A 26,158-nucleotide genomic window follows, 5' to 3' on the forward strand; every position below is an offset into this window, starting at 1 on the left:
AGTTATTGTGATATTTAAAGTCTTGGTGCGCCAAGCAATAATTAGCTAATTAATTTTTTTGATTAATTAAAATTATTTAAATGATATGATTATGACTCTATCACAATTTTTAATTCTTTTATCTCAGGGTTAAATTCGTGCTTCAATATCTATGCTATTACATGTGAAAGGTAAGGTCCAGAGAATACCGGAATAATAAAAAACACATATGATCTAACACTATATATTGAAATAAAAATAATGAAATAATTCACACTCAAAAGTTTTCAATAAACAAATCTCATATAAGGATTCTCAAAATTTTGTTCTCCGTACGTGAACAATCAAAATTAATGGTACAAACAATATTAATTGAAATCTCAAAATCCCAAACTATTCTAACTCTCCTAATCAAAATATTTATATCCTTTCTAAATTATGTGTAAAAATTGTGTTATCAATAAAAGAAAAAACTGCAGAAAACAAAAATATCTCTCTCTGATGATGAGTGGTCCAAATCCTTGTTCCTTGTAGACTGTATTATCTCCTCTCAACCGCTCCCTATGTAATCAGCAATCTTACAACAGATTGTTGCAAGTATATCGTGCTTAATGATCTCCTTCAAAAGCAACAATCATTCAAATTATGATAGCCTTTCTCCTCTCGATAAACTGAATCTCTCGTTGGCCCGAGTGAAAAATGACTCTTGGAATATCTTCTCTTTACGATAAACTGAATCTCTCGTTGGCCTGAACAGTGACTCTTGGAATATAAGTAGGAAAATATGACTTACAATATTTTGCTGCTTCAGCTCCTGTCAGATACACTAACTCCACAAAAACTCACTAACATTCAACACTACTGCTTGCTACATCTCGGGAACAGCCAGAGAACAATCACTGTTCGTCTTACAGACTTGGAAACCAACTGATCCTCCTTTCTCTCTCCTCAATCTCGCTAAACTTTTTCCTACATACTTATCCCACCTTTTTCAATCTCCGCCAATCAAAACTCGTCACAATTCCCCCATTTTTTCATTTCGATAATAAACAAATTTTTATCTATAATTATAAATTTCCTACAACTTATTTACAAATAATATTTTTCTATAATTCTTAAAAACTAACAAAAACCTCTTTCTATAATCCCTTCTATTGTCTTTAATCACTGCATTAATGTATTTTGAAAAACCCCGTTCAATTGTCTTTGGCTTTCACTTAAACTTATGCGGGTCACTCAAGTATAACAAAGAAATAATTTATGTATAGCTTACATTTTGTTTAGTACAGGAAATCCAAGAATTTAATAACTTTCCTTCTTCGAAATGTTTGTTGTTTATTATCCTACTTATCTGAAATATTTTAATATTTTTGAACTTTGAAATATTTTAATCAACCCAATATTTTTCTCGATTTTACATATCATAACAATATATATATATATATATATATATATATATATATATATATATATATATATATATATATATATATATATATATATATAGATCTAGCGGTTAATGTGGGCCCCGTACTAAAATGGTATCATACTAACTCCAGGAGAATATACACCGTGTATATTATTATCTAGGTAGCGCTTTATGTAGACTTCGACCAACACGTAGGATTAAATGGACTCCGTAATAGGTTAAAACACTTTCGGGATCCGTGTATATATTTTCGCGTACACAACTAAACTCCTCCGATGTTGCCAATAATTTGATTAGTCGTAGATTTTTAAATTTTACAGCAGGTACGTTTTGGAACTTGAAATTTATTTAAATATCAATCAATTTAGTCATCCAGAAATTTCACAAATACTTGGTTAATGTAGTTAAATATATTATGGTAATAATTTATATTACTTGCTTTAATTATTTTTAAACTTAAGTTAGTGTCTGTTATAAGTTTGGAAAAGGCAAGTGTCCATTTTTATTTATTAGTATTTTTTTTAAATGCATTGACACTGAAAAATTTATTATATAAATGTACTTTCCGATGTTTCGATTGCTACAGTTTATGATGTACAATATTTGTTTTATAAGGTAGTAAAATTTAAATTATAATAATTTATAAATCAATCTTAAAATTATAATTTTTTACTGTCTAATTTCAATATTTTGATTTTTAAATGTAGGAAATTCAATACCCTACTATAATACTTTAGATACACATATAGACATGGATACACTTATAACAGATACTAAAATAATAAGGAAGCATAACACCTATAATAATTTCGCTTTTAACTATAAATGGATCGTATAACGTAACGTAGCAATCAGTAGTGAGTCATTACTCAGATAAAATATTTCGGTGACTTTATGGTAATTTGATTCTAGCCAACATATCTGTTACAATTACATATAATATGTTCGGTCTTATTGTTTTAAATACTTTATCGCTTGTACAATCTATCATTATTTTCAAGTTTAAAAAATAAGGATTTTGTTTTTGTATCTCTCGTTGTCAGGCATACGAGTATTTTAATTTTTAATTTAGAAGTAAATGTATATATAATATTCTTTTTTCTGTCACTTATTTTAAATATGGTTCACTTATATTCTTCTTCGTTATTTATTTTTATTCGTAATACTTATAACGTACGTAATAACGTACCCGTTGTTGCAAAAAGCAACAATACCGTACTACTCCGTACAATAGTTGAGACCAGACGTAACATTCAACAAACCTCAGTCTCAGCGCAGTATTCAGATTTTTGTCACAGAACAATTGATTGAATTTTAAGAACGCTGCCCTTGTCATTTCTATTCGTACCTTGATCTCTTGGTCTGGATCTAATTCTTTGTTGATGTAACATAGTAAGATGTAAGCTCCCAGACATTTATATTTTTACTCCCGTATCATTATTAGAAGGATTTTGCTGAATGTCGACATAGGGAACCCGATGATATGTACATGATGTTTCCATAACCAACGTTCGAAAATTTGTCTTATTGTAAAGTCATGACGATTTTACTAGGAAATATAGTGCTGTTTAATAATAAAGTTTAAGCAACAATTCCTACATGCATTAACTTGGTAATGATATCTCTGCTCCCCGATACCAGGTAGCAGTCACGAAAACATTAAAACTGCTACATTCATGCTTTCTATTATCCAACGATTAGCCAGTCCAGTACTATACGCCTTATTATGGTACTGATATTGCTGCTGTCCCTCATAAGTAAATATAATATGCACGGAAGGTTTTGGCAATTTAATAGGATTTTTTATGTTAGAATATTATTTCTCCGAAAAAGCGAAAAATATCTATTTGCTATCCGGATTTAATCCATAGATTAAATATTAGAATGCTATAAAATAATGACAAAACTAAATAAACTTTCTTTAACATACAAGAGAGAGGATGTAAAGTAGAGCATAACGTAACAATAAACCCATATAATTTTGAAAGATGGCAGCGTTTTAGGTATCGTAGATAACGTTGTCACATAAGAAATAAAATGGAATATTCAGGTAGCTAACTGATGTATATATAACCCACATAACACTTTTAAATCCAGAAGTCTAATACAAATCCCTAAAATCAGGATATATAAAACAGTGATTAATCCAGTGCTATTGACTGAAAATGTGACGAGAACGCTGACAAATCAATGTAAGTAAAACTTAGTTATTAATTAGATCAGGATTACTAGAAAAACCATCAGAATTATTTTCCAACTTACAAAGGTCCGAATACTAACCAATTCCGAACCGGAACTAAGGCAAGGTCAAACAGATATATAAAGATAGCAACGTCATACATCATTTTGGCTTTACAACCCTGTGTGGGTCCTCCCCAAGAATTTTTCTCCAGTCGTCCCTATCCATCCGCCTTCCTCCGCCAAGCACGTATTTCCATATTTCTCATATCTTGGGCTATGTTATCTAGGAATCTTGTTCTGGGTCTTCCTCTTCTTCTCTGACCAATAGGTCTATCAAGGAGCGTTTTTCTAGCTGGGTCGGTTTGCTCCATCCGCATTACATGGCCTACCCACCTCAGCAACGTCATACAAAAAACTAAATCTCACCGCCAAAGTTACTCTGGCTAAATCGAAAGCTCTCTAATAACTGCATTGCCAAGTTAAACTGGGAGAATGCCCCGAGAGAAAAAATGCCTTTAGGACGTCCACGAATCACGGGGGAGCTAACATATGGCCAGATTTAGGAATAATGAGACTACCTACCGACTCATCATATTTATCAACACATGCCTGTACAATCACCTGCTATCCAACCTACAATCAATACTTATCTGTTGGGAACTATCAAATCCATTACATGTAGTCAAACGAACTAGGCTTAAAAAAATTATCTCAGGAAAGGCACTTTAGACGTATTGACATAATATTTTTAAAACGTTATTTACATGGCTAAGTTTTCAATAGGAATGAGGAGACAAAAAGCAGAAAAGCCAATAGAACCTTGTTGCGTTCTGACTATACTATGACGATGACCTTTACAATATATACAATACTTGAGACAACTGTTTGTCTCAAGTTGGTCATTCAGAATTATGTCTGTATTATTTAATTTGCTAATTTCCATAGATTCTAATTCCCATAGAATCTAAAGATACCTTAAGGCCTTTATTTTAAATATACTTTTTTAGTAATGAAAATACGTAAATAGAACCTGGAATATACATTTAACCTTTTTTTCTCTGGGATAAATCCATCTCGTGAACAATGGCGCCGATATATTTAGTTAAAATTCTGTGCACTTATTTTAACCGTTTATGTCCTTATCATTCATATATGAGTTGTGACTGATATTACAAACTCATTTGCTTTTCACAAAGAGACTCTATATTAACTATAGTTATTACTATACAAATCTGATTCGAAATATCGTCGAAAAGTAACAGTACGTAAAATTTAAATTTTTAGTGAAAAGTTAAAGATTAGCCATTTCTTATGGGGTTCAAAAGAGAAGCCTTTACGAAAATTTGAGTACAAATAAGACCACCGTAATCAGGCGTACCCTGGGTAATGAATAATTAATTAATCGGCTAATTAGAATCACCCGTTCAATATGATTTTTGTCAAATCGGTCCTGTTTAGGACTAATTATGTCTATAAATATTAAGGGCATATCTAGAGATAAAAGACACTTTACTTTACTTAACCTTATCAGGCATATGCGCTTAGCACAAATGTGACGTATTTCTAGTGCAGAAAATACATAGAGAGCAAAACCTAGGGTATTTGGTATTAAGCTGAAAATCACATAATAAATGTGAAAGTGCTATTACTGCCGGCAAAGTAGCAAAGAAAAACTTAAAATGAGAGAGGACAAAACCAGTCAGCTGAAGGAATCTTTCAACGATGTTGAGCTTGGATTCACTATCTACGTATATAATGAACAATAGTACGGTACTGACTAAAGATCTGAGCACAAATCTTATTATAAAATTTGAACCAAAAATACAACAATTACTGATATCCAAAGTCTGCAGACAAACAAAGCAAAGACAAAGTTGTTGCCTTGCTTAAACCTGGCAAAAACTCCAACGACCACAAAAGCTATCGGTCAATATACTTATTTTGTCAGCTCTACAAAATACTTCTCAAGAAGTAAAACAGAAGAAAAACTCAAATTAAAAGACAAACATTGCTATAGACAGCGAAGATCATGTACGTCACAAATACTAAATCTTGCCCAACTCCGCAAAGATGGGTACCAAAGATATCAGGTATGAGGAGTGGTATTTGTCAATCTAAGCAGCAATTTGCAGCTTACGAAACCTTAAATAAGAGGGCATTTTTTCAAAATCTATATATCTCCTAAAGGCGGGTACACATATGCGAGCAGAACTGTTCGCGAACCGTTTGTGAACGCTTTATTCGTTAATTTGTACGACGGGACGAACCGCTTGCGAGCTGTTCGTTCGTTACTCGTCAGGAACCGCGGCCTGTCGGTTTGTGGGACGAACACAAAGAATGTTTGCAGTTAAATTTGGACGGTGTTCGAGACTATAAATTGTTTCTGCTAAGTGTGCGATGAGATCATTCGGTTAAACAAAATTGCTGAACGAGCGCGGCTTATTCAAAAGTAACGAGAGAAATTAATAACAGATAATGTAAACAAAATACCGAAATGTTTAGAATAACGAAGTAAATTAATTCTCGGTTTGTTATTAGATACCTAGGGTATTGGATAGTCTGAACATAAACATATTTTCAACGAACTCTTTGCGAACAGCTCACGAGCAGTTCGCAAACAGTTCGGCTCGCATATGTGTACCCACCTTTAGGTAATAAACTTACTTGTTTTACTAGCGTATGCCTACACAACAGAAAATTTTTGGTATCTCTCAATGGTAAGAATAGCAGATGGAGAACGCAGAAGAACGACCTCCTTTGGGGTAGCGTAATGGAACCTACACTGTATAAAATGTACACAAACCATCAACCCATACCAGTAAATACTAGGACTTTTATTATGTAGACGATACATCTATTATTGCACAACCAAAAACTCTTGTTGCTGAAGTGGAGAAAAATCTAAACCATGCCTTAAACACAATAAAAATAGACTATAAATCAATTTTAAGCCAAACCCCGGAAAAACTCAGGTGTGCTACTTTAATGTCCCTAACACAGACGTTTTCACAAATCTGAACATCCAATAGTGTCATAAATTCCTTATACTCTGGACTTGCTATAAATACCTTGAAGATAGTTTGTATCACACTTAGTCATTCACAGAACTTTGTTTAAAACTAAAAGGCACACTGAGGACCAGAAATAATATTCTCCGCAAACTTGTCAGCTAAAAATGCAGCACATCCTTCCACTCTTAAAACGTAAACGCTTGCATTCTATGCTTCTGCTGCCGAATATACCTTGCCAGTATGAATGACACCAACACATACTTAACACGTAGATTTAGCTATAAATTAGTCATCCAAATTTAGCGGATATTAAGACTCACATCCATACATAAACTCTACAATATCGTAGCTACCAAGACACCTAATATCGGAAGATAAAGAAAGTGTTGGCGTAGGTTAGACCATTCTTGTTCTCTTGAATGATTCTGTTCGCCCTTGTAACTGGTGCGCTGGTTTAACTTCGCTAGTGGACTGTATCTCTAGTAAAATTAAAGGATATGTGCACAGATACCAAATTTATTATCCAAACTCTTATAACAAAAATAATATCGACTATATCGACATGCCATCAGTTAACCTATTTTTTTGACCGACTGTCACTCTCAGCTGGCGGGTTTCAACTCTTCTCTTTTTCGGCAAGACATGAAGTGTCAACCGCCAATACAGCTAAAGCCCCGTCTACAAATGCGCGGCAAATTTAAATAATTCTCATTATTTTACATTTCTGAACATGCCCCCAGCCTTGAAAGACAATCTTTCAACAAATATGAACTATGCAAAAATAAAAAGTATATATAACATTATAAATCAAATAAACATTGAAATACAATCATGTTACAAAAAAACATTGTCCGTCTCGATTGGCAATAGACAAATTTTTGCCACGGTCCGTTTGTAAATTCCATTAACAGTTTTAATCGATACCACTCGCACTATATTGTCCTTTCCAGGGTGTAACTTGACGATCCGTCCTAGATTCCACTTGTACGAAGGCAAGTTGTCATCTTTGATTATGACCATAGCTCCCTCCTTGACACTAGCTGCATTAGTTTTCCACTTAGTGCGTTGTTGTAGCTCATTGATGTACTCTCTTGACCAACGAGTCCAAAAGTGTTGTTTACACTGTTCAAGTTGCTCAAAATGGGACAGCATTGTCTGTGAAACAGCTTCAACATTTGGGTATGGTATGGAATTTATCGGACGACCAATAAGGAAATGTGCGGGCGTAAGTACATTGAAATCGTTTGGATCTGAGGAAAGAGGTGTGAGTGGTCGAGCATTCAAAATTCCCTCAATTTGCGTTACAATTGTATAAAAACTTTCGAAAGTAAGCAAACGATTGTACATAATTCTAATTAGATGATGCTTAACACTTTTAACCCCGGCCTCCCACAGTCCACCTTGATGCGGAGAGTAAGCTGGTATAAAATGCCAATTGATTCCCTGATTAACACCCAATTCCGTTTGTAAAGTAGATTGGTTGCATTTAAGAAAAGAACTAAGATCTTTCAATTTATTGTTCGCTCCAACGAAGTTACTGCCATTACCACTGTAAATGGCAGATGGTTTGCCTCGGCGAGCAATAAAGCGCTGTAATGCTTCTAAAAATGCGGATGTGGTCAGTTCAGTGGCTACCTCTAAATGTACTGCCTTTGTTGCCATACAAACAAAAAGACAAAGATAGCTTTTGAAAACCTTGCAACCACGACTTTTTTTTCTTACTAAATTTCTACCTGATATGGGCCAGTATTTTTCGCGAATGACTGATAACATTAGCTGCGGTCCTGCGTGACCTAATTGTTGATGAAATTTGTGACAAATAAGGTAAGTTAATTTGTGATTTGAAGGAAGAATTATTGGACGACACTTATCGAATGGAAAAGAAGAATTTTGTAGTCTTCCACCTACAAGAATGATGCCCTTTTGAAGAAATGGTGTCAAACTTAGAAGTCGACTCTTCCTGTCTACCCTACCTAGTTTTAACAGATCATCGATTTCAGTTGAAAAGACTTCCCGATGTACAAGTGATATTAACATATCTAGTGATTGATTTATTTCGGTTAAGGAGAGATCACCTTGAACTCTTTCTTGTTTGGGTTTTCTGCAATTAGAAATAAATCTTAAACAATAAGCTGTTACACGCTGAAGTTTTTGTAAGCTAGAAAATTTTTCAAATGGAAATAAATGAACTGGTTGTCTCTGAAGAAATGTGTAGATTTTTCGAACTTCAAGAAGACTATGTGCTGAGATGGGACTAAGATTAGATATATCTTGTGGCCACTTATCTGGAGCTTGTTTTAACCAGGGTGGTCCACTAAACCAATGTGAATTCTGAAGTAAATTAGCTGAAGTCATACCTCGTGTAAGAATATCAGCTGCATTTGTTGCTGTGGGTACATATCTCCATTTATCTACATTTGTGTGAGATTGAATTTGAGCTATACGATTCCCCACAAAAACTTGTAACATATGAGGAGAAGTTTTAATCCATGCTAGTGTAACTGTTCTCCATTTGGAGAACGCCCCAACATCCGTTATGCAGACGACACCGTTATTTTTGCAGACAGTTTGAACAGTTTACAGCAACTAATAAACAAAGTAAATGAAGTAAGTGAAAGATTTGGACTTCAAGTAAATATAACAAAAACTAAATTTATGATCATCAGCAAAAATAAAGTTAGAGACGCTCAACTACTTATCAATAATACACCAGTGGACCGAGTAAAACAGTATAACTATCTTGGAACAACAGTAAATGAACAATGGGATCACTCACAGGAAATAAAATGTAGAATAGAGAAGGCTAGGAGTGCATTCAATAACATGGCCAAACTCTTTAAAAGCCACAATCTTAATCTGGAGATAAAAGTAAGGCTCCTACGATGTTATATCTTCTCAATATTGTATTACGGAGTTGAATCCTGGACACTAACTGAAGCAATGGAGAAAAAACTTGAAGCCTTCGAGATGTGGCTATACAGGCGAATTCTAAGGATATCATGGACAGACAAGATAACCAACGAGACCGTATTACGAAGAGTGGGCAAAGAAAGAGAGGTGATGTATACCATTAAAAGGAGAAAGTTGGAATATCTCGGACATATAATGAGAAACAGCACTAAATACAGATTACTGAAGGTAATCCTACAGGGTAAAGTATTCGGAAAGCGAGGAATTGGGAGAAGGAGAATATCATGGTTGAAGAACCTGAGGAAATGGTTCTCCACAACAACAACGAATCTATTTAAAGCATCAGTCAATAAAATAATTATAGCCAGAATGATTGCCAATATTCGGAACGAATAGGCACTGAAAGAAGAAGAAGAAGTGTAACTGTGGAGTCGCTCCACAGATAGTAATCATCAATTGAGATTGTTAACGATTTAACAACTTTCTGAAATAATTCTGCTAACAAGAGCGCAGCACATAATTCCAACCTTGGAATGCTGATGGTTTTTAATGGTGCAACCCTTGTTTTGGATGTAAGTAAACTAGTTTGAATAGTGTTATTTGAATCAGTGGACCGTACATAGATACATGCACCATAGGCAGACTGAGACGCATCAGCAAACCCATGAATTTCAACATGTACTCGATCCATACAAACAACATGTCTAGGAATTTGTAGTGACATCCTTGTTTGCTGACCAATAAACCCCTTACACCTTTGACGCTTCTGAAGAGCCAAAATAAAATTCATCAAATTCTTGTGTATGCTGAATATTCGTGAATACCTCCAAATTGTTTGATTTCCATTTTCTGAGATGAACTCCTCCTGATTTTAATATGTCATCTATTTGTTGGCACAATATGATTCCTTGATTGACTGAATCTGCACATGTAATTAAATCATCTACAAAGAAATCATTCTTTATGACTCGAACTGCTTCTGGATTGGATTTTTCATTTTCGATACCTAACTGGACCAGACATCTCGTGGCCAAATATGGACCACTTGCAGTGCCATACACTACTCTGTTGAGCGCATATGTCTGCAGTTCTTCGTTAGGATTGTTTCTCCAAACAATTAATTGCAACGGATGGAACCTTTTGTGTACCATCACTTGTCTGTACATTTTACAAATGTCTGCACAAATTACTATGTTATGTTGTCTAAACCTTAACATAATTGAATACAATTCATCTTGAACTACTGGACCTACCATTTGAATGGAATTATATGAATGTCCTGAAGATGACAATGCGGAACTATTGAAAACAACACGAAGCTTGGTAGTGTCACTTTCTTCCTTTAAAACACCATGGTGTGGTGAATAATAGGTAATTTGAGTATCACTAGGAGTAAACCATGTCATGTGGTTTAATTCTTCATATTCTTTCATGAAGTCTGAATACAACTTCTTTAGTTGGGGGTTGACTGCTAGCTTTCTCTCTAAACTGTAAAACTATTTCATTGCTATGTCCTTTGAGTTCCCTAACCTTGATATTGGTTCCTTTAACGGAACTGATACAATGAATCGACCTGATGTATCACGTTGAACTGTGTTTATGAAATGTTCTTCCACTTGCTGTTCTTCATTTGACAACTGCTTGTTTTCCGTAATGGTATCTAATTCCCAAAACCTTGCGACCTGTGATTCTAAATCGGTGACTTTTGTAAAATGACATTTGCTATTATTTGATGTTAATTTAGATAATCCAAGTGGACCTGAAATTATCCACCCTAAAACTGTTTTTGTAGCACTGGTAGATGTTTTCCTAAGTGAACCGTACCTGTACATATGAGATTCCAATAAAAATCTGCTCCAATGAGGATATCTATATTTTTGGGTTCATTGAACCTAGCATCTGCTAGTGTAATATTGTTGGGAATCAGTAATGAAGATTTAGAAAAATATCTATTAGGCAAATCATCTGTTATTTGTTGAATAACTAAACACTGAAGAGAACATGAAAACTGATTACTGGGAGACTTAACTGTTACATTACAAGAGGATTGAATCACAGACTGATTCTGTGCAAGTCCTGATACTGACAACTGAACCCTTTGTTGAGTAATCCCTAGGCGATCTGCTAAACCCTTTGATATGAAATTAGACATTGAAGCATTATCTAAAAGTGCTGTACAAATATGCTGATTTCCATGCTTGTCAAATACTTGTACCAAAGCTGTGGCTAATAAGACCTGACCACTTGTAGAAAGATTACAAAAATTCTTGATTATTGTATCTGGTTTAGCTTCCTGATTTGATTCTGAAGCTTGATTTAAAACTTGCAACCCATTACTGACTACTCTTTAGCTGAGTATCTACTGGTACAGTAATGTTAGTATGTCTGTTTTGACAATATGAGGTTGGGTCTGCTTCAAGTCGACAGTTTTGACTTGAATCCAAATTTATACTCTGAGGATTGTGAGCTGAAGAACAATATATACTACCATAAGCTGTAGTTGACTCTTTGCTCTGAGAACCTAGACCAGAAGTATAAAACTGACCTGCTTGTGAACCTATGCTCTGAAAACTTTGAGGTGAAGTATTGACTTGATCTGAATGCGAATCTGTGCTCTGAAAATCTTGAGCTGGACCATAAACTTGATCTAAATGCGACCCTGTGTGAACTACATGGGTATATGTTATCTTGGAATCATGCAACAAAGAATTGTGCTTCTCTGGACAGTGCCTACAGTGACCATGCTTACAAGTAGTAGCTTGGTGTCCTTGACGAAAACAATTCTCACAAATCTTGAATAAACTTACTTTTTGCCTCCTCTGACTGACTGGCAACTTGCAAAAATTCACTACATTTAAATAAAAAATAAGGTTTTTTGCCGTAATAACAAGATAATGTATTCTGCTTATCCTGTTGACCACCTGAACTTACCACAAACGCTTTCTGTTTGAAAGATGAAACCTTGTGCTTGTGTTTATTGACCTTGTCAATGAAATTTGCTCTATCTGATAAAAATGAAATAAAATCTTCCAGATTAGGAAAATCTGTATTTACTATTTGTTTCTCCCACTCATCAATAGTATCATTATCAAATTTACTAGAGACAATAAATATAATTAATAAATCTGCCAAATGACTTTTATTAACGCCTAAACTTTCTAATGATGCTAGTTTTATTGAGATTAAATCAACAATATCTCTATAGGAGCTTGAAACATCTGGTTTTAATTCTTTTATGTTCACTAATGATTTTATATGATTGTGAATAATTAATGATTTATCATCATACCTGTCACATAGTGTTTTCCATGCTAACTCATAATTTTCGGCTACAAATACTATGGATTTAATACATTGTGCAGCAGAACCTTCTAGTGATGCACGTAAATAATGAAATTTTTGAATGTGTTCCATGTGATCAGAATTGTGAATTAATGATAGAAACAAATCACGAAACTCTAACCATCTCTTAAATAAACCAGTAAATTTTGGCAATTCTATAGTTGGTAAACGAATATTTGATTGACCTTTAACTACAGACATGTTTAATTGTGACTTTTTTGACTCACCTTGTTTTGATAAATATTCTTTGCCTTCCGAAATCACCCTGTAATATGTATTTTCAAAAGTTAATGTTTCTGATTCATCAAAGCTTTGAGTATCTAAACATTGTAACTCTAATTGTAAAGCTAAAAATTCATTTAATACAAATTGTAATTGATCCAATCTAGTTTGTAACTGAATTGTTTCAGTTTCAGATGTTTTTTCTAATCTCACTGACTGAAAAAAATCTACAAATCTATTTAATTTACTAATTGCTGCGTTTTTTCTAATTGTAAATCTAGCAATTTGACTTTGTAATGCTATTTGAGTTGGCATATGTGGTAATTCTGGATTAACTGTGTCTTCCATCATGTAAATGTACAATCAAGAATAAAAAATGCAAAACCACTCATCCACCTGAATAAATCCAAACAAATTTAAATGACTACTTACAATACCAAATCCTTAGTACTTCAACCTGTGAAGACGACATCCAAATCCTCGCTGTCTGGAAGTGAAACCGGCTTCGCCTTGTGGTTGAACTCGTAAAAAACAGTGGTAGTTGATAAAAAAAACTTGAAATCCTTGAACCTTGTCGGCAACTTGCTGCTTGTTTGATGTTTGCTTGCAATAAATTAGGTCACCTCTGGCACTTCAGTAATGTAAAAACATCCGGCGAGAATGATCAAATGTTTAATGTTGGCGTAGGTTAGACCATTCTTGTTCTCTTGAATGATTCTGTTCGCCCTTGTAACTGGTGCGCTGGTTTAACTTCGCTAGTGGACTGTATCTCTAGTAAAAATTAAAGGATATGTGCACAGATACCAAATTTATTATCCAAACTCTTATAACAAAAATAATATCGACTATATCGACATGCCATCGAGTTAGAATCTATGGAGAAGCTATGAGCATATTAACGTGTCTATTAAAAACGGCGTAGGTAGGCGTGGCTAACTGTGATATCAATATGGCGGTGGGATCATGGCCGGACTCAATAATATTAAAACTACTATAAAAATATGACTAGTTATTCAGAAGATTTAGTCATAATCTACAAAGTGCAATACATCTTTAATAAACTATGATTTATTTATCCCGCGGTAAACACTAAAAACACGATATATTATACATAAAGATAAATTAATACAGTCAAATACTTTGTTTACATATTTGTATACTAGCCTGTAGAACGTTATTCCTGAAGATTTTTTATTAACATTGCTTCTGCCACTGCAACTACGTTGAGAACAAGAAACCATTATTATGCACTATCACAATATATTATTACAGTTTCTATAAAAGTATTATAAAACTAAAAATATTCGAAAAACGACAAACGTAAACAAACATATACGATCTGTCAAAAGTGTCAAAACAATATGGCCGAAGTGAGGTCGTTTTTAGTCACGTGATGCCCTCTTCATAGATTCTAACTCGATACGACATGCCATCAGTTAACCTATTTTTTTGACCGACTGTCACTCTCGGCTGGCGGGTTTCAACTCTTCTCTTTTTCGGCAACACATGAAGTGTCAACCGCCAATACAGCTAAGGCCCCGTCTACAAATGCGCGGCAAATTTAAATAATTCTCATTATTTTACATTTCTGAACAGAAAGAAAGAAACAAAATCTACATTAGCAACATGCACTCCACGAATACAAGCCCATTTTATGACTAAAATCGAGAAAAAACTGGCCAGATCAACACATCTGCAAGATATACCACAAAAAAAAAGGTCCTCCTCGCCATCTAAACCCTCGAGAGGACTTTTGCCTGCAAACACCGGTTAACTTGTGTGAATGTGGGGTGGTAGAAGATTCTTCACACCTTCTTAGTTAACTTTGCCATTTAAATCGCTCTTTTCTGAAGGGACAAGGTTTAATTATTTAAAATGAACATGTAAAGTACAGTCAGTAAGCTATTGCTTATAAAGATCATTGCAAATTTGACACTAACTCCACTTATATTGATTACATATTACCCCTAAATTATGTAACTATTCAGAAGTGTGTAATATTGGTAAAGTGGTATATTCTTGCTAGATACATTAAGCATTCTTCCTTTTTTTGCGGACTGCCCATTTTTACACAAAAATATCTATTTTAGCACTTAAATATTTATTTTAAGATAACCTATCCAGAATTATATGTAGTACACAAATAAAACCAGAAATAAAATAATAAAGAAGCTACAAGATATCGTAAAACAATAGATGGATGAAATAAAACAAGTTCATATTAATCGGATTCTTAAATAAAACGTACAAAGACATACGAACGTTAACAAATTGCATTAGGAAATTTCCGCATATGAAAAAAAACATCCAACTTGGTAATGAAATCCTTTTGTATCTATAAAGCTATTTTTAGAAAAGCACGTACCTACCAAAAACAGGTATTTGGTAGTATACATATCTATTACATACTGTAATGAGTATGAATGATAACAAAAATAAGGAGTCCGTATGAACCGTTTAGAATATACGCTGAAAATATACGGCTTAATCGCATAGTTGCCAAACTATCAGAGCTTACTTGAACCGATATACTTATGGTTCCAATATACAGTGAAAAAGATCTGAACGACTCCTATAATATATACACGTGAACTAAGCGATATACATTCATGATATAGGGGTAGTTATGGGCTCTACACAATTTTTAAAAATTATGAAACTATACATGTTAACGAATCAACAGAGCCAATATCATGGAATGGTCAAGTGAGCTCCGTATATCGGTGTCCACTTGACCACGGAGCTCACTTGAACCTTAATTTTAACATGGGCGGAGTCCACTTTATGCCGTAGATATATATATATATATATATATATATATATATATATATATATATATATATATATATATATATATATATATATATGTGTGAAAATAGTCATCTTGAACCACTCAAGGGTTACCGACAGTTTATTTTCGCAACATCAGTTCCTATTTCATCATCCCTCATAGTGTCGAGTGACGACCAGTCTTACCCTGTGCTGCTTTTATACTACTAGTATGCGCGGGAACGGTATGCGCTGACGTGGTCTGGGATGACGTGGCCTGAGCGGTGTGGGTTGGGGTGGGGGATCGCTGAAGTAGCGGTCGCCATGTTGCCGGCAGTCGTTTAGCGTCATCGCGCGTATTCAAGCTGTTGGGCCGTTTTTCAATTTCGATGGCTTCACGAATGATTCTCGATATTAAGGAGCGGATGGGAGAGATGGTTTTTGCTTTTTCGAAATCTATTTTGTGGCCTGTCTGAATGTGATGTTGGGCTAGGGCTGAAGTAATATCGGAATCATGAATGTGTTGCTTATGTGAGTCCATTTTAAAAAGGTAAAAAAGAAATAATTAGACTTACTCACAATCAGTTTAATTTTACTACCTAAGACGACCGGATTCGCTTTCTAAAATTTGCAAAGCATCATCAGGTCGGTGGTACAAAGTAAATTAAATGCTGAAATTATAAAAAGCCCATATTAGGGTGCTGTCTTATAAGGATATAGATCAAAAAGTTATAGATCAAAAAAGTTTTAGTAATTATGCCAATATTACATGTCTGTTAATTAATATGCATAAATTGCATTAGCAGACAGAGTAACAACCCACAAATTGGTAAGAGAAAAAAAGTCTGTTGAATTGTGATACATTAGAAATAAACAAAATACTACTAAGTAGTATTCAACAGATAGCATTCAATTCAACAGACTTTTTTTCCCTTACCAATTTGGGGGTTGTTACTCTGTCTGCTAATGCAATTTATGCATATTAATTAACACAGACATGTAATATTTTTTTTTATGAGTGTGGAAATGTTCTAAATACCATACCATTGCTCGGCGTGTGTTGGATTCAGGGCAGAGGAAAACATCTGAGCCCATTTCCCCCTATGTAGAGGAGGTCCTGCAAACGGATGCCTTTCTGTTGCCCTGCCTACCAACTAAAACCACCCATTCTTCGTCAAGACACCCCCGTACGTGTTCAGTTAGCGAACGAAACTTAGAGATACCTTGCACTGCCTGAATTAGTAATAAAGTTTTGTTGCTGGTTCTTAGCTAGAAGCGGTAAGGAACCAGAAGAAAAATGTATGTAAAATAGGCCCATATGTAAATGGCCTTGCCGATGGTATTACCTAAGAGCGGTAAGGAACCAGGGGGAGAGTATATGGAATGTATACAAGGTAACAATAAGGTGTAAGAATATTTGGTATTAGGTAATACTAGGTAACAATAAGTAAGTATACATACGTATTAATAAACAAGTGTATTACACACATATGTACATACATACATACGTACATACACATACACACCTACGAACACACAAATACACATATACACATATCTACATACATATTCATACATAATATACAATGATAACTAGTTTTAAATGGAGGTGGATTGCCCCAGATCACTCTCATCCTGTCTCAGTTTCTTTCTCTATCATGGACTTTCTCTTCATAATTTTTGTTCTTGGTCTATAAGAAATTCAAAGTTCTCTCTGCTTTCCATAGCGACACGTATCAAGTTGTCAGAGGATATCTCTCCTAGCTTTGTTCGCATTATATGTTGTTCCGACGCAAACACCTTGCACCTAAAGATACAATGCTCCGCATCGTCTTCTACGTTACATATGACACAATTATCATCGCTGGTTTTTCGTATACGATACGTGTAAGACCTGAAAGATCCATGTCCGGTCAGGAACTGCATAAAATAAAAATTTACTCGTTTGAACTTACATTTGTACCACTCTATCACATTGGGTATTAGTTTTTTGGTCCATTGTGCCTTGTCTATCTGTGCCTCCCATTCTGCTTGCCATTCTGTTAGTAATTGTTCTCTAATGGCGGCTCTGACCTGAGGTAGGTGGCCGTTCTCGAGAGTTATAGAGCGTCTGCCGTTCTTTAGCTAGGAGGTGAATAGGGAGCGTGTCCGCTATTACCTGTAGGGCCATCGTTGAAGTAGTCCTGTACGCACTTGTAACTTTTAATAGAGGCTTTCGCTGGGCTCTGGTTATCATGTCTCTGTACTTTTTGTAATTTAGTACGTCTGCCCAAATGGGGGTTCTATATAATATAGTCGACTGTACCACTTGCAGGTACATTGTTCGTTTTTGGCTGCTTGGGCCTCCTATATTCGGCATGATTCTTTGTAGGGCTGCCGTTCTTTCTTCCGCCCTCTGGACTACATTTGTCAGGTGTTTTGTGAACCTTAGGCCTGTGTCGATGTATATGCCTAGGTATTTTGCACAATTTGTAGGGATTATAATAGTACTACCAATTTGAAAAGTCATCTCGGGTCTTCGTCGTGGTCCTTTTAGTATGATCACTTCCGTTTTGCTTCCTGCTAGTTCGAGATCGTTTCTAGCCATCCAGCTGTTGACTTTTCTGCAGCATGTGTTGACTTTATCTTCGATTTTCCAGTTCATGTCAGTCATGACTAGTATCGCCAGGTCATCTGCGTATGCAATAGCTAGAGTATCTCTACCATAGTCTATTTCTAGTACCTCGTTATATAATATATTCCAGAGTGTCGGACCTAATACAGAACCTTGCGGTACGCCGGCTGTTAACTTCTGTTCTCTATTTTTTGCCACTGTAACGTATCTATTAGTAAGATACCTTTTAATGATATTGATGAGATATCCTGACACTCGTGCTGATTCCAGTTTTGTTATGATATGTGCCCAGTTGGCAGAGTTGAAGGCATTCTTTACATCAAACATAACCAGTATAGCCCATCTTTTCTTTGTGTTTTTTACAGTATCGATTAAACTTTTTACCGCGTCTATGGCTGATTTAGCTTTTCTAAATCCGTATTGTCTGTTGGAGATAGTCTCTCTTTCACTTAATTCATCTTTTAGGCGATTTTTGGCAATATTTTCGTATAGTTTTCCCAGACAATCTAATAAACATATAGGCCTGTACGAATTGGCTTCGTCCGGGTTTTTACCGGGTTTATGTATTAGTGTAAGTTTAGCTAGTTTCAGCTGGTCTGGAAATTCTTGTCTTGTTAGCAGCTCATTGAGTGCTATTCTAGTAGCTTGTGGGCATTCATTTACTAGTATTTTTATCGCCTCTGGTGGCACACGGTCCGGTCCAGGGGATTTACCTATTTTGATGAAATTGACGGCTCTGGTGAGTTCAGCCGCCGTTAATTCTTTGGGACAGTTCTCATCGTCTCTAATCAGGAAGTCGTTTATGGGCTTGTTAGGAAACAGGGTATTCGCTATTTCCCTTCTTTTGTCATCGCATAGGTTATATGGGGTCTCTGACCTCAGCGTCTTAGTGGCGATCCTGTATGCTTCGCCCCATATATCGTTCTCCAATGCCTCGCACAAGTTCTGCCAGCATGTACGTTTAGCCCATTTGCTCAATTTATTGAGTTCCTTTTTGGCGTTCTTATACTCTATAAGAAAGCCAAAAAGGAAGGTCCTATTTCTCTGTGCCGTACGCCTGATTCTAAGACATTCTGTCCGCTTTTGGTGAATGTTTTCATTCCACCAGTATGGTATTGTGTATGTGGTATTGTGTATGTTTGCTTTTGCTGCTCGCTTTGTGTGCTTTTATTATGTTGTCTCTAAAGTTATTAAAGTTGGTAGTTTCTTCTTGTAAGTTCCGTATCTGATTCCTGAATTTGTTCTTATCGAACTCGAGTAATTTCCTGCCGTGCCTGGTTGTGACCTTAATGCCGACTTCGTATGAGATGTACTTGTGAAACGTAAAGATGTTATCATCAAGCACATCCCATCCCGAGATCTTCTTGGCGCAGTTGTTGGTTGCTAGTGTAATGTCTATGTGACTTCGCGACTCACCTCTTTCGAATGTGGGTTTACCATGGTTTAGCACAGTCAGGTTTGCGGAGGAGATCCATTCGTTCCAAATTTCTCCTCTTTTGTCATTTTTTGGGGATGACAATACAACACTCAATGATTTTTTCAACCCGCTCAGCATATTGTGTCATGTTTATATTAGGTGAGATATAACAGGCTATGATTGCTAGTTCGTTTATTTTTATCTTTAGAAATCCCTCTTTTTTGGTAATTTTGTTTATGCACACTTTGTTGTTTACCAAAAATACAGCAACGTCTGCTCTGTTATCGGAGATCCAACCAATTTTTTTTGAGATATTTTTATTCGGTTCTGGGACTATGATAATATCTGCGTCAATTTGCAGGGCTTTTGAGTAAATCAGGTCGTGTGCCACCTTTGCCCTTCCGATGTTCACCTGCAGTATTCTAAGTCCTTTTGTCTGGATCGAAGACATTTCAAGTCGTTACAACTAGCTCTTCTAGGTCACTAGGATGAGAGTTATCAACTGAGTATTTTTCGCAGAGTGTTGTCCGGAGATAGTCCAGACAACATCTGCGGTCCTTCAGTGTCGGGGATGGGATTGTTGTTTTTGTTTTCCGCTATGTTGCTAGCCATTTCCACTACCTCGGCACACATACTCTCGAATTCCTCCATTAATGAGGGGAACTTAGCCTTACGAAAAACGTCGTCATCTATAGTATCGTCATCAGGATTTGGCGCAGATGTCGAAGGTATGTCATTTTTCGCCCGTGCGATGTCTTCAACTATCGGTTGGGGAAAGGGTGTCGATGGCGGTTTAGCGGTTTCTGTTAGTTCTTTTGCGCGCGTCTTGTCGGCTAGTCGCGCCTTTTGGAGAGCGCCACTAAATCCTCGACACCGCGCGGTTCCAATGTGGTGCCTCTCTTTGCAGAGAACACACCACTCCTCATTTGTGCAGGTGTCCTTCTCCTTACAATCCTTCTTTCCGCACTTAAGACAGAGGCCAATACGGTCAGGACCGTCGCACTTTGAGATGTCATGTGTGTACGACCAGCACCGTTGACATCTCCTAACTACGTATCTTTTTTCGACCTCGCATCTAGCAAGGCCTACTTTAATGTGTCCTATCTCCAACACTCTTTTGGCTGCCTCGGTAGACAGAACAACCGTGGCTGCCAGCGTGTCCCCTCGCATATTTCTTAGACTTTTAATCAGGAAGTCCTTTTCCCACTTGCCTATCACTACAGACAGTGCATTTTGCAATGTCTCTGTGTTTGTATTCGCGGTCATACCTCTGACATGTATAACCGTGGACCTATCTTGTCCCAGTTGTCTTGCCTTGAAGCCGCTATCTTTGGACGCAATGGCAGTCTTTATTGCCTTGACGGCATCTGGGTCCTTATCTAGGGTGATAAGTAACTTACCATCCCTAGTACTCCGGAGGCTACGGATTGCCTGAATAGCATTTGTCTTGCCCACGGCATCCTGTACCCCCTCTAGGAGTTGGGTGTAGCTTGTGTCCTTTTTCGACACGATGAAGCCGTAGGTCGGCCTGTCCTTTCTTGTGGCAGTAGTATGTACTTGTACCATGTTGCTAGTCGCTTTAAAGATAACCTCTGCCATCTTCCTCAAATCTCCAACTGACATAAAGCTCACGTGGTGTAAGGCCACAGAGGCATTTGGGAAGGCCTCCTCTCTGACACGTTCTAGGATATGCCACATGTCTTCTTGCGTGCCAGCCGTTCTAATTTTTAAAATCTTCTGAGATTTGGTGCGTCTCTCTGCGCCCTTTCGTATTGTTGTTGTCTGTTCCAGCACTTCAAAAGTCTCTTCAAGGCCAGCTAATTCAGGGAATTTATCCCTGTATAGCCGCTGGACGCTGTGGGTCATAGTTAGGTCCGTATTTTCCAGTATAACGACCTTCATCTATCACCTATCACCTATATTCACCTATCACAATTCAACAGACTTTTTTTCTCTTACCAATTTGTGGGTTGTTACTCTGTCTGCTAATGCAATTTATGCATATTAATTAACAGACATGTAATATTGGCATAATTACTAAAACTTTTTTAATCTATAACTTTTTGATCTATATCCTTATAAGACAGCACCCTAATATGGGCTTTTTATAATTTCAGCATTTAATTTACTTTGTACCACCGACCTGATGATGCTTTGCAAATTTTAGTAAGCGAAACCGGTCGTCTTAGGTAGTAAAATTAAACTGATTGTGAGTAAGTCTAATTATTTCTTTTTTACCTTTTTTTTAATATCGGAATGTTTGACTGATAGAGAATGTTTGTAAATACGGTTATGGATTCGTTGGGTTGTCTGTCCTATGTATGAACGTGGGCAACAGGAACAAGGTATTTCGTAGACAAAATGGTCTTCATTGGGGATTTGGTCTTTTACGGATCTGACGAAATTGGACAACTTGGAGTGAGTAGTGAAGATGGTTTTCATGTTTAGAGTGATAAGAGTTCTACTGATCTTGTCAGTGACACGTTTAATAAAAGGTAGAAAGGTGGGTTGATCCGGCGGCAAGATTTCTTTTTTGGATGGAATGGGCTTTAGATGTTTTTGAATGCTTCTATTCTTTCTGTTCTACAAAACGGCTACCACAAAACCCAAATCAATAATGTCAAATGTATAATTGATATATACGTCAAAATTCATATACTTTATAAGTCAAAATAAAATAAAACTAAAAGTATTGTTAGAGAATTATCAGTTGGTTATACTTTAATGACATAAAAAAATATCATTGACGACGTGCTGTGAAGTTTAAAGAAATAATGTATATACGTTTTTCAGGCTATTAAAGAAATTCAAGATGTGCATAGAGAAATAGGTACAGAAGAGTTAAGTTTGGGCATTCAGACTGATGAGTTTCAAGAAGAATTGAATTTTGGATTAGTTCATTTTGTTTATGAATGGGCTACTAATAAAGTAAGTTCGCTGAAATCTGACAAGCAATCATCATTAGAGTTTAATATACACATATTGCTAATAACAAGTAACTTGTAAATTTAGTGCCAAGTTGCATGGCATTTTGCCACGAGAGTTCTCAGGGTTCATTTTCTTTTTCACTTCTAATCACTATATTACCACAAAAGAAGTATAATAGTTATAAATTATAACATAAAACTGGAACAAAAACAAAGCACATCATAACACAAACTTTCAACTGTCAAAACTAGATTCAATCAAACATGATGCTTTTTTCCTCTAACCCATAAAATATTTTTTAAGGTTATAATAGCGTAGATGGTGCCTTTTACCTTAAACCAAATATGTGACATAATGCTGTTTACCACAGCCTATCTGTGTTAATATGATGAATTTGACATAGTGCTTTATACGACTATATAGAGCACAAAGAGCTTAGTAAGATAGTGCTGAGATCAAAATTTAAAAAAAATGGACATAGTGCCCTTTCCCTCCCAGGTACAGATATATATATATATATATATATATATATATATATATATATATATATATATATATATATACATTAATGTGATATTAAAAGTCAGAGGTGCGCCAAGCAATTAATTAGCTAATTAATTAATTAATTAAACTTATTTAAATGATGCATTTATGATTTTATCACACTATTTAATTCTCTTATCTCAGGGTTATAGTCGTGCTTCAATATCTATGCTTTACATATGATAGGTAAGGTCTAAGGAATATCGGAATAATAGTCATATATGATACAAAATTATATATTGAAATAAAATTCACACTCAAATATCTTAAACAAAAATATCTCATATAATGATTATCAAAATTTTGTTCTACGTACGTGAACCTTCAAAATTTAATGTTATACACTATATAAATTAAAATTTCAAATCAAAATTGTTGTTCTATATCTCCTGATAAATATTTCTATCTTTTCTGAAACAATTAAAAAAAAAACTTTGTTGATAAAGAAAAACTGACGAATGGTAAAAAAAAGAAAAAACTATCTCTCTGATGATGAGTTGTCCAAATCCTTGTTCGTTGTAGCCTACACTATCTATTCTTAGCAGTTCCCTAGGTAATCAGCAATCTTACAACAAATTATTGCGAGCCTCTCGTCTTCAATGATCTCCTTCAGGTGCACGTATCGTTCAAAAGATGCTAGACTCTTCTCCTCTCGATAAACTGAATCCCTCGTTCCGGCCTGAACAGTGACTCTTGGAATATATAAGTAGAAAAGTATGACTTACAATATTTTACTGGATCAGCTTCCGTCAGGATACACTTAGTCCACGAAAACTCACAAACATTCACTTCTAATGCTTACTATCACTTGGGAACCGCCAGAGGACAACGACTGTTCCAGGGGTGCGCCAAGCAATTAATTAGCTAATTAATTAATTAATTAAACTTATTTAAATGATGCAATTATGATTTTATCACACTGTTTAATTCTCTTATCTCAGGGTTATAGTCGTGCTTCAATATCTATGCTTTACATATGATAGGTAAGGTCTAAGGAATACCGGAATAATAAACATATATGATACAAAATTATATATTGAAATAAAATTCACACTCAAATATCTTCAACAAAAAATATCTCATATAATGATTATCAAAATTTTGTTCTACGTACGTGAACCTTCAAAAATTAATGTTATATACTATATAAATTAAAATTTCAAATTAAAATTGTTGTTCTATATCTCCTGATAAATATTTATATCTTTTCTGAAGCAATTAAAAAAAAAACTTTGTTGATAAAGAAAAACTGACGAATGGTAAAAAAACTATCTCCCTGATGATGAGTTGTCCAAATCCTTGTTTCTTGTAGCCTACACTATCTATTCTTAGCAGTTCCCTAGGTAATCAGCAATCTTACAACAAATTATTGCGAGCCTCTCGTGTTCAATGATCTCCTTCAGATGCACGTATCGTTCAAAAAGATGCTAGCTCTTTTCCTCTCGATAAACCGTATCTCTCGTTCCGGCCTGAACAGTGACTCTTGGAATATATAAGTAGAAAAGTATAACTTATAATATTTTTCTGGATCAGCTTCCGTCAGATACACTAACTCCAAGAAACTCACAAACATTCACTTCTAATGCTTACTATTACTTGGGAACCACCAGAGAAGACTGTTCGCCTTGCACCTTTGGAAAACAACTGATTATCTTTTCTCCCTAAAAAATTTAGCTAAACTCTCATTCCTACATAGCTATCCCACTTTTTTTTCAATTTCCTCCAATCAAAGTTCGTCACACTTATCCCCATCTACCATTTAGGTAACAAACAACAATTTTACCTACAATTATAAATTTCCTAAAAAATATTAACGTACTAATCGGTTTCTACAAATTCTTAAGAACTAACGGAGAAATATAATTTTTAAATATTCTATCCTATTGTCTTATTCACTGTACAAGTCCATTTGGAAAACCCGGACGCATTGTTCATTTCACTTAAGCTCATTCACGTCACTCAACTCCCCGCCATTTGATTTGCCGAAAACTCTTTGTTAATTTTTTTAATGACATAAGTTTTTCAGGATCAAATTATTTCATTATGTTATTAAAATCTACTCATGATACTGATATATGTCGTGAATGTTAAAAATACCCCGTATATTGCCTGTCTCTATGTGCGCTAATGCATAACTATTTACCCCATTTTCCGTATTGACCCTATATGGACCTTCAAATACCGACATGAATTTAGCACAAATACCATTTTGTAAATTCGACACCCTCAGTGCCCTCACTAAAACTTTATCTCCTTTCTGGAATGTGATCGGCCTTCTTCTTCGGGTCCTCTCTTGCCTTTGGAGATATTTCTCTCCACTTCGTCTCAATCTTCTTTGAACCAGCTCGATCACTTCTTCGTATTGTCTGGGGGCGGTGTCTTCCCACGGTTTTGTAGGCATTGTTCCTTTCATTATATATAAAGGCGTCCCTTTGGTAACCGTATTTGGTGCACAGTTCAAATACGTCTCGATCTCAAACACTTTTCTGTCCCAATGTCGATGATGTTCTTCAGCAGTAATTCGTAGAAATTTTGTGACTTCTTGTATAAAACGCTCCGATGGGTTGCTCTGTGGATGGCGGATGCTTATAAATTTTGTATTGATGCCTCTCTCTCTTAACTCCCCTTTAAAGCGTTCGTTCCTAAAGTATGTCGCATTGTCCAATAAAATGTTGTCTGGTCTTCCCACTGTTTCTATAAAATCGTCTATCTTCCGAAGTATTTCAATTCCTTTCGTGGTTCGACATGCGTACAATTTAACATATTTTGAGAAAAGATCCACCATAACTAGTATGTGTTTATTCCTCTGTGTT

At 35.5% G+C, this 26,158-nt stretch overlaps 1 protein-coding gene across 3 annotated transcripts in view; it reads left to right on the forward strand.

The window, feature by feature from the left end:
• Nucleotides 1–26,158, forward strand: part of tst (superkiller complex helicase subunit twister) — a 626,755-nt gene that overhangs the window by 584,686 nt on the left and 15,911 nt on the right. For all 3 annotated transcript variants that reach the window (XM_072532052.1, XM_072532051.1, XM_072532053.1), the window contains one exon: nt 22,668–22,802. In XM_072532052.1, the coding sequence (XP_072388153.1) occupies nt 22,668–22,802 (135 nt within the window). The remainder of the gene's footprint in view (nt 1–22,667; nt 22,803–26,158) is intronic.

This window comes from Diabrotica undecimpunctata, chromosome 5 (assembly GCF_040954645.1).
Source record: "Diabrotica undecimpunctata isolate CICGRU chromosome 5, icDiaUnde3, whole genome shotgun sequence".
Lineage (NCBI taxonomy): Eukaryota > Metazoa > Arthropoda > Insecta > Coleoptera > Chrysomelidae > Diabrotica > Diabrotica undecimpunctata.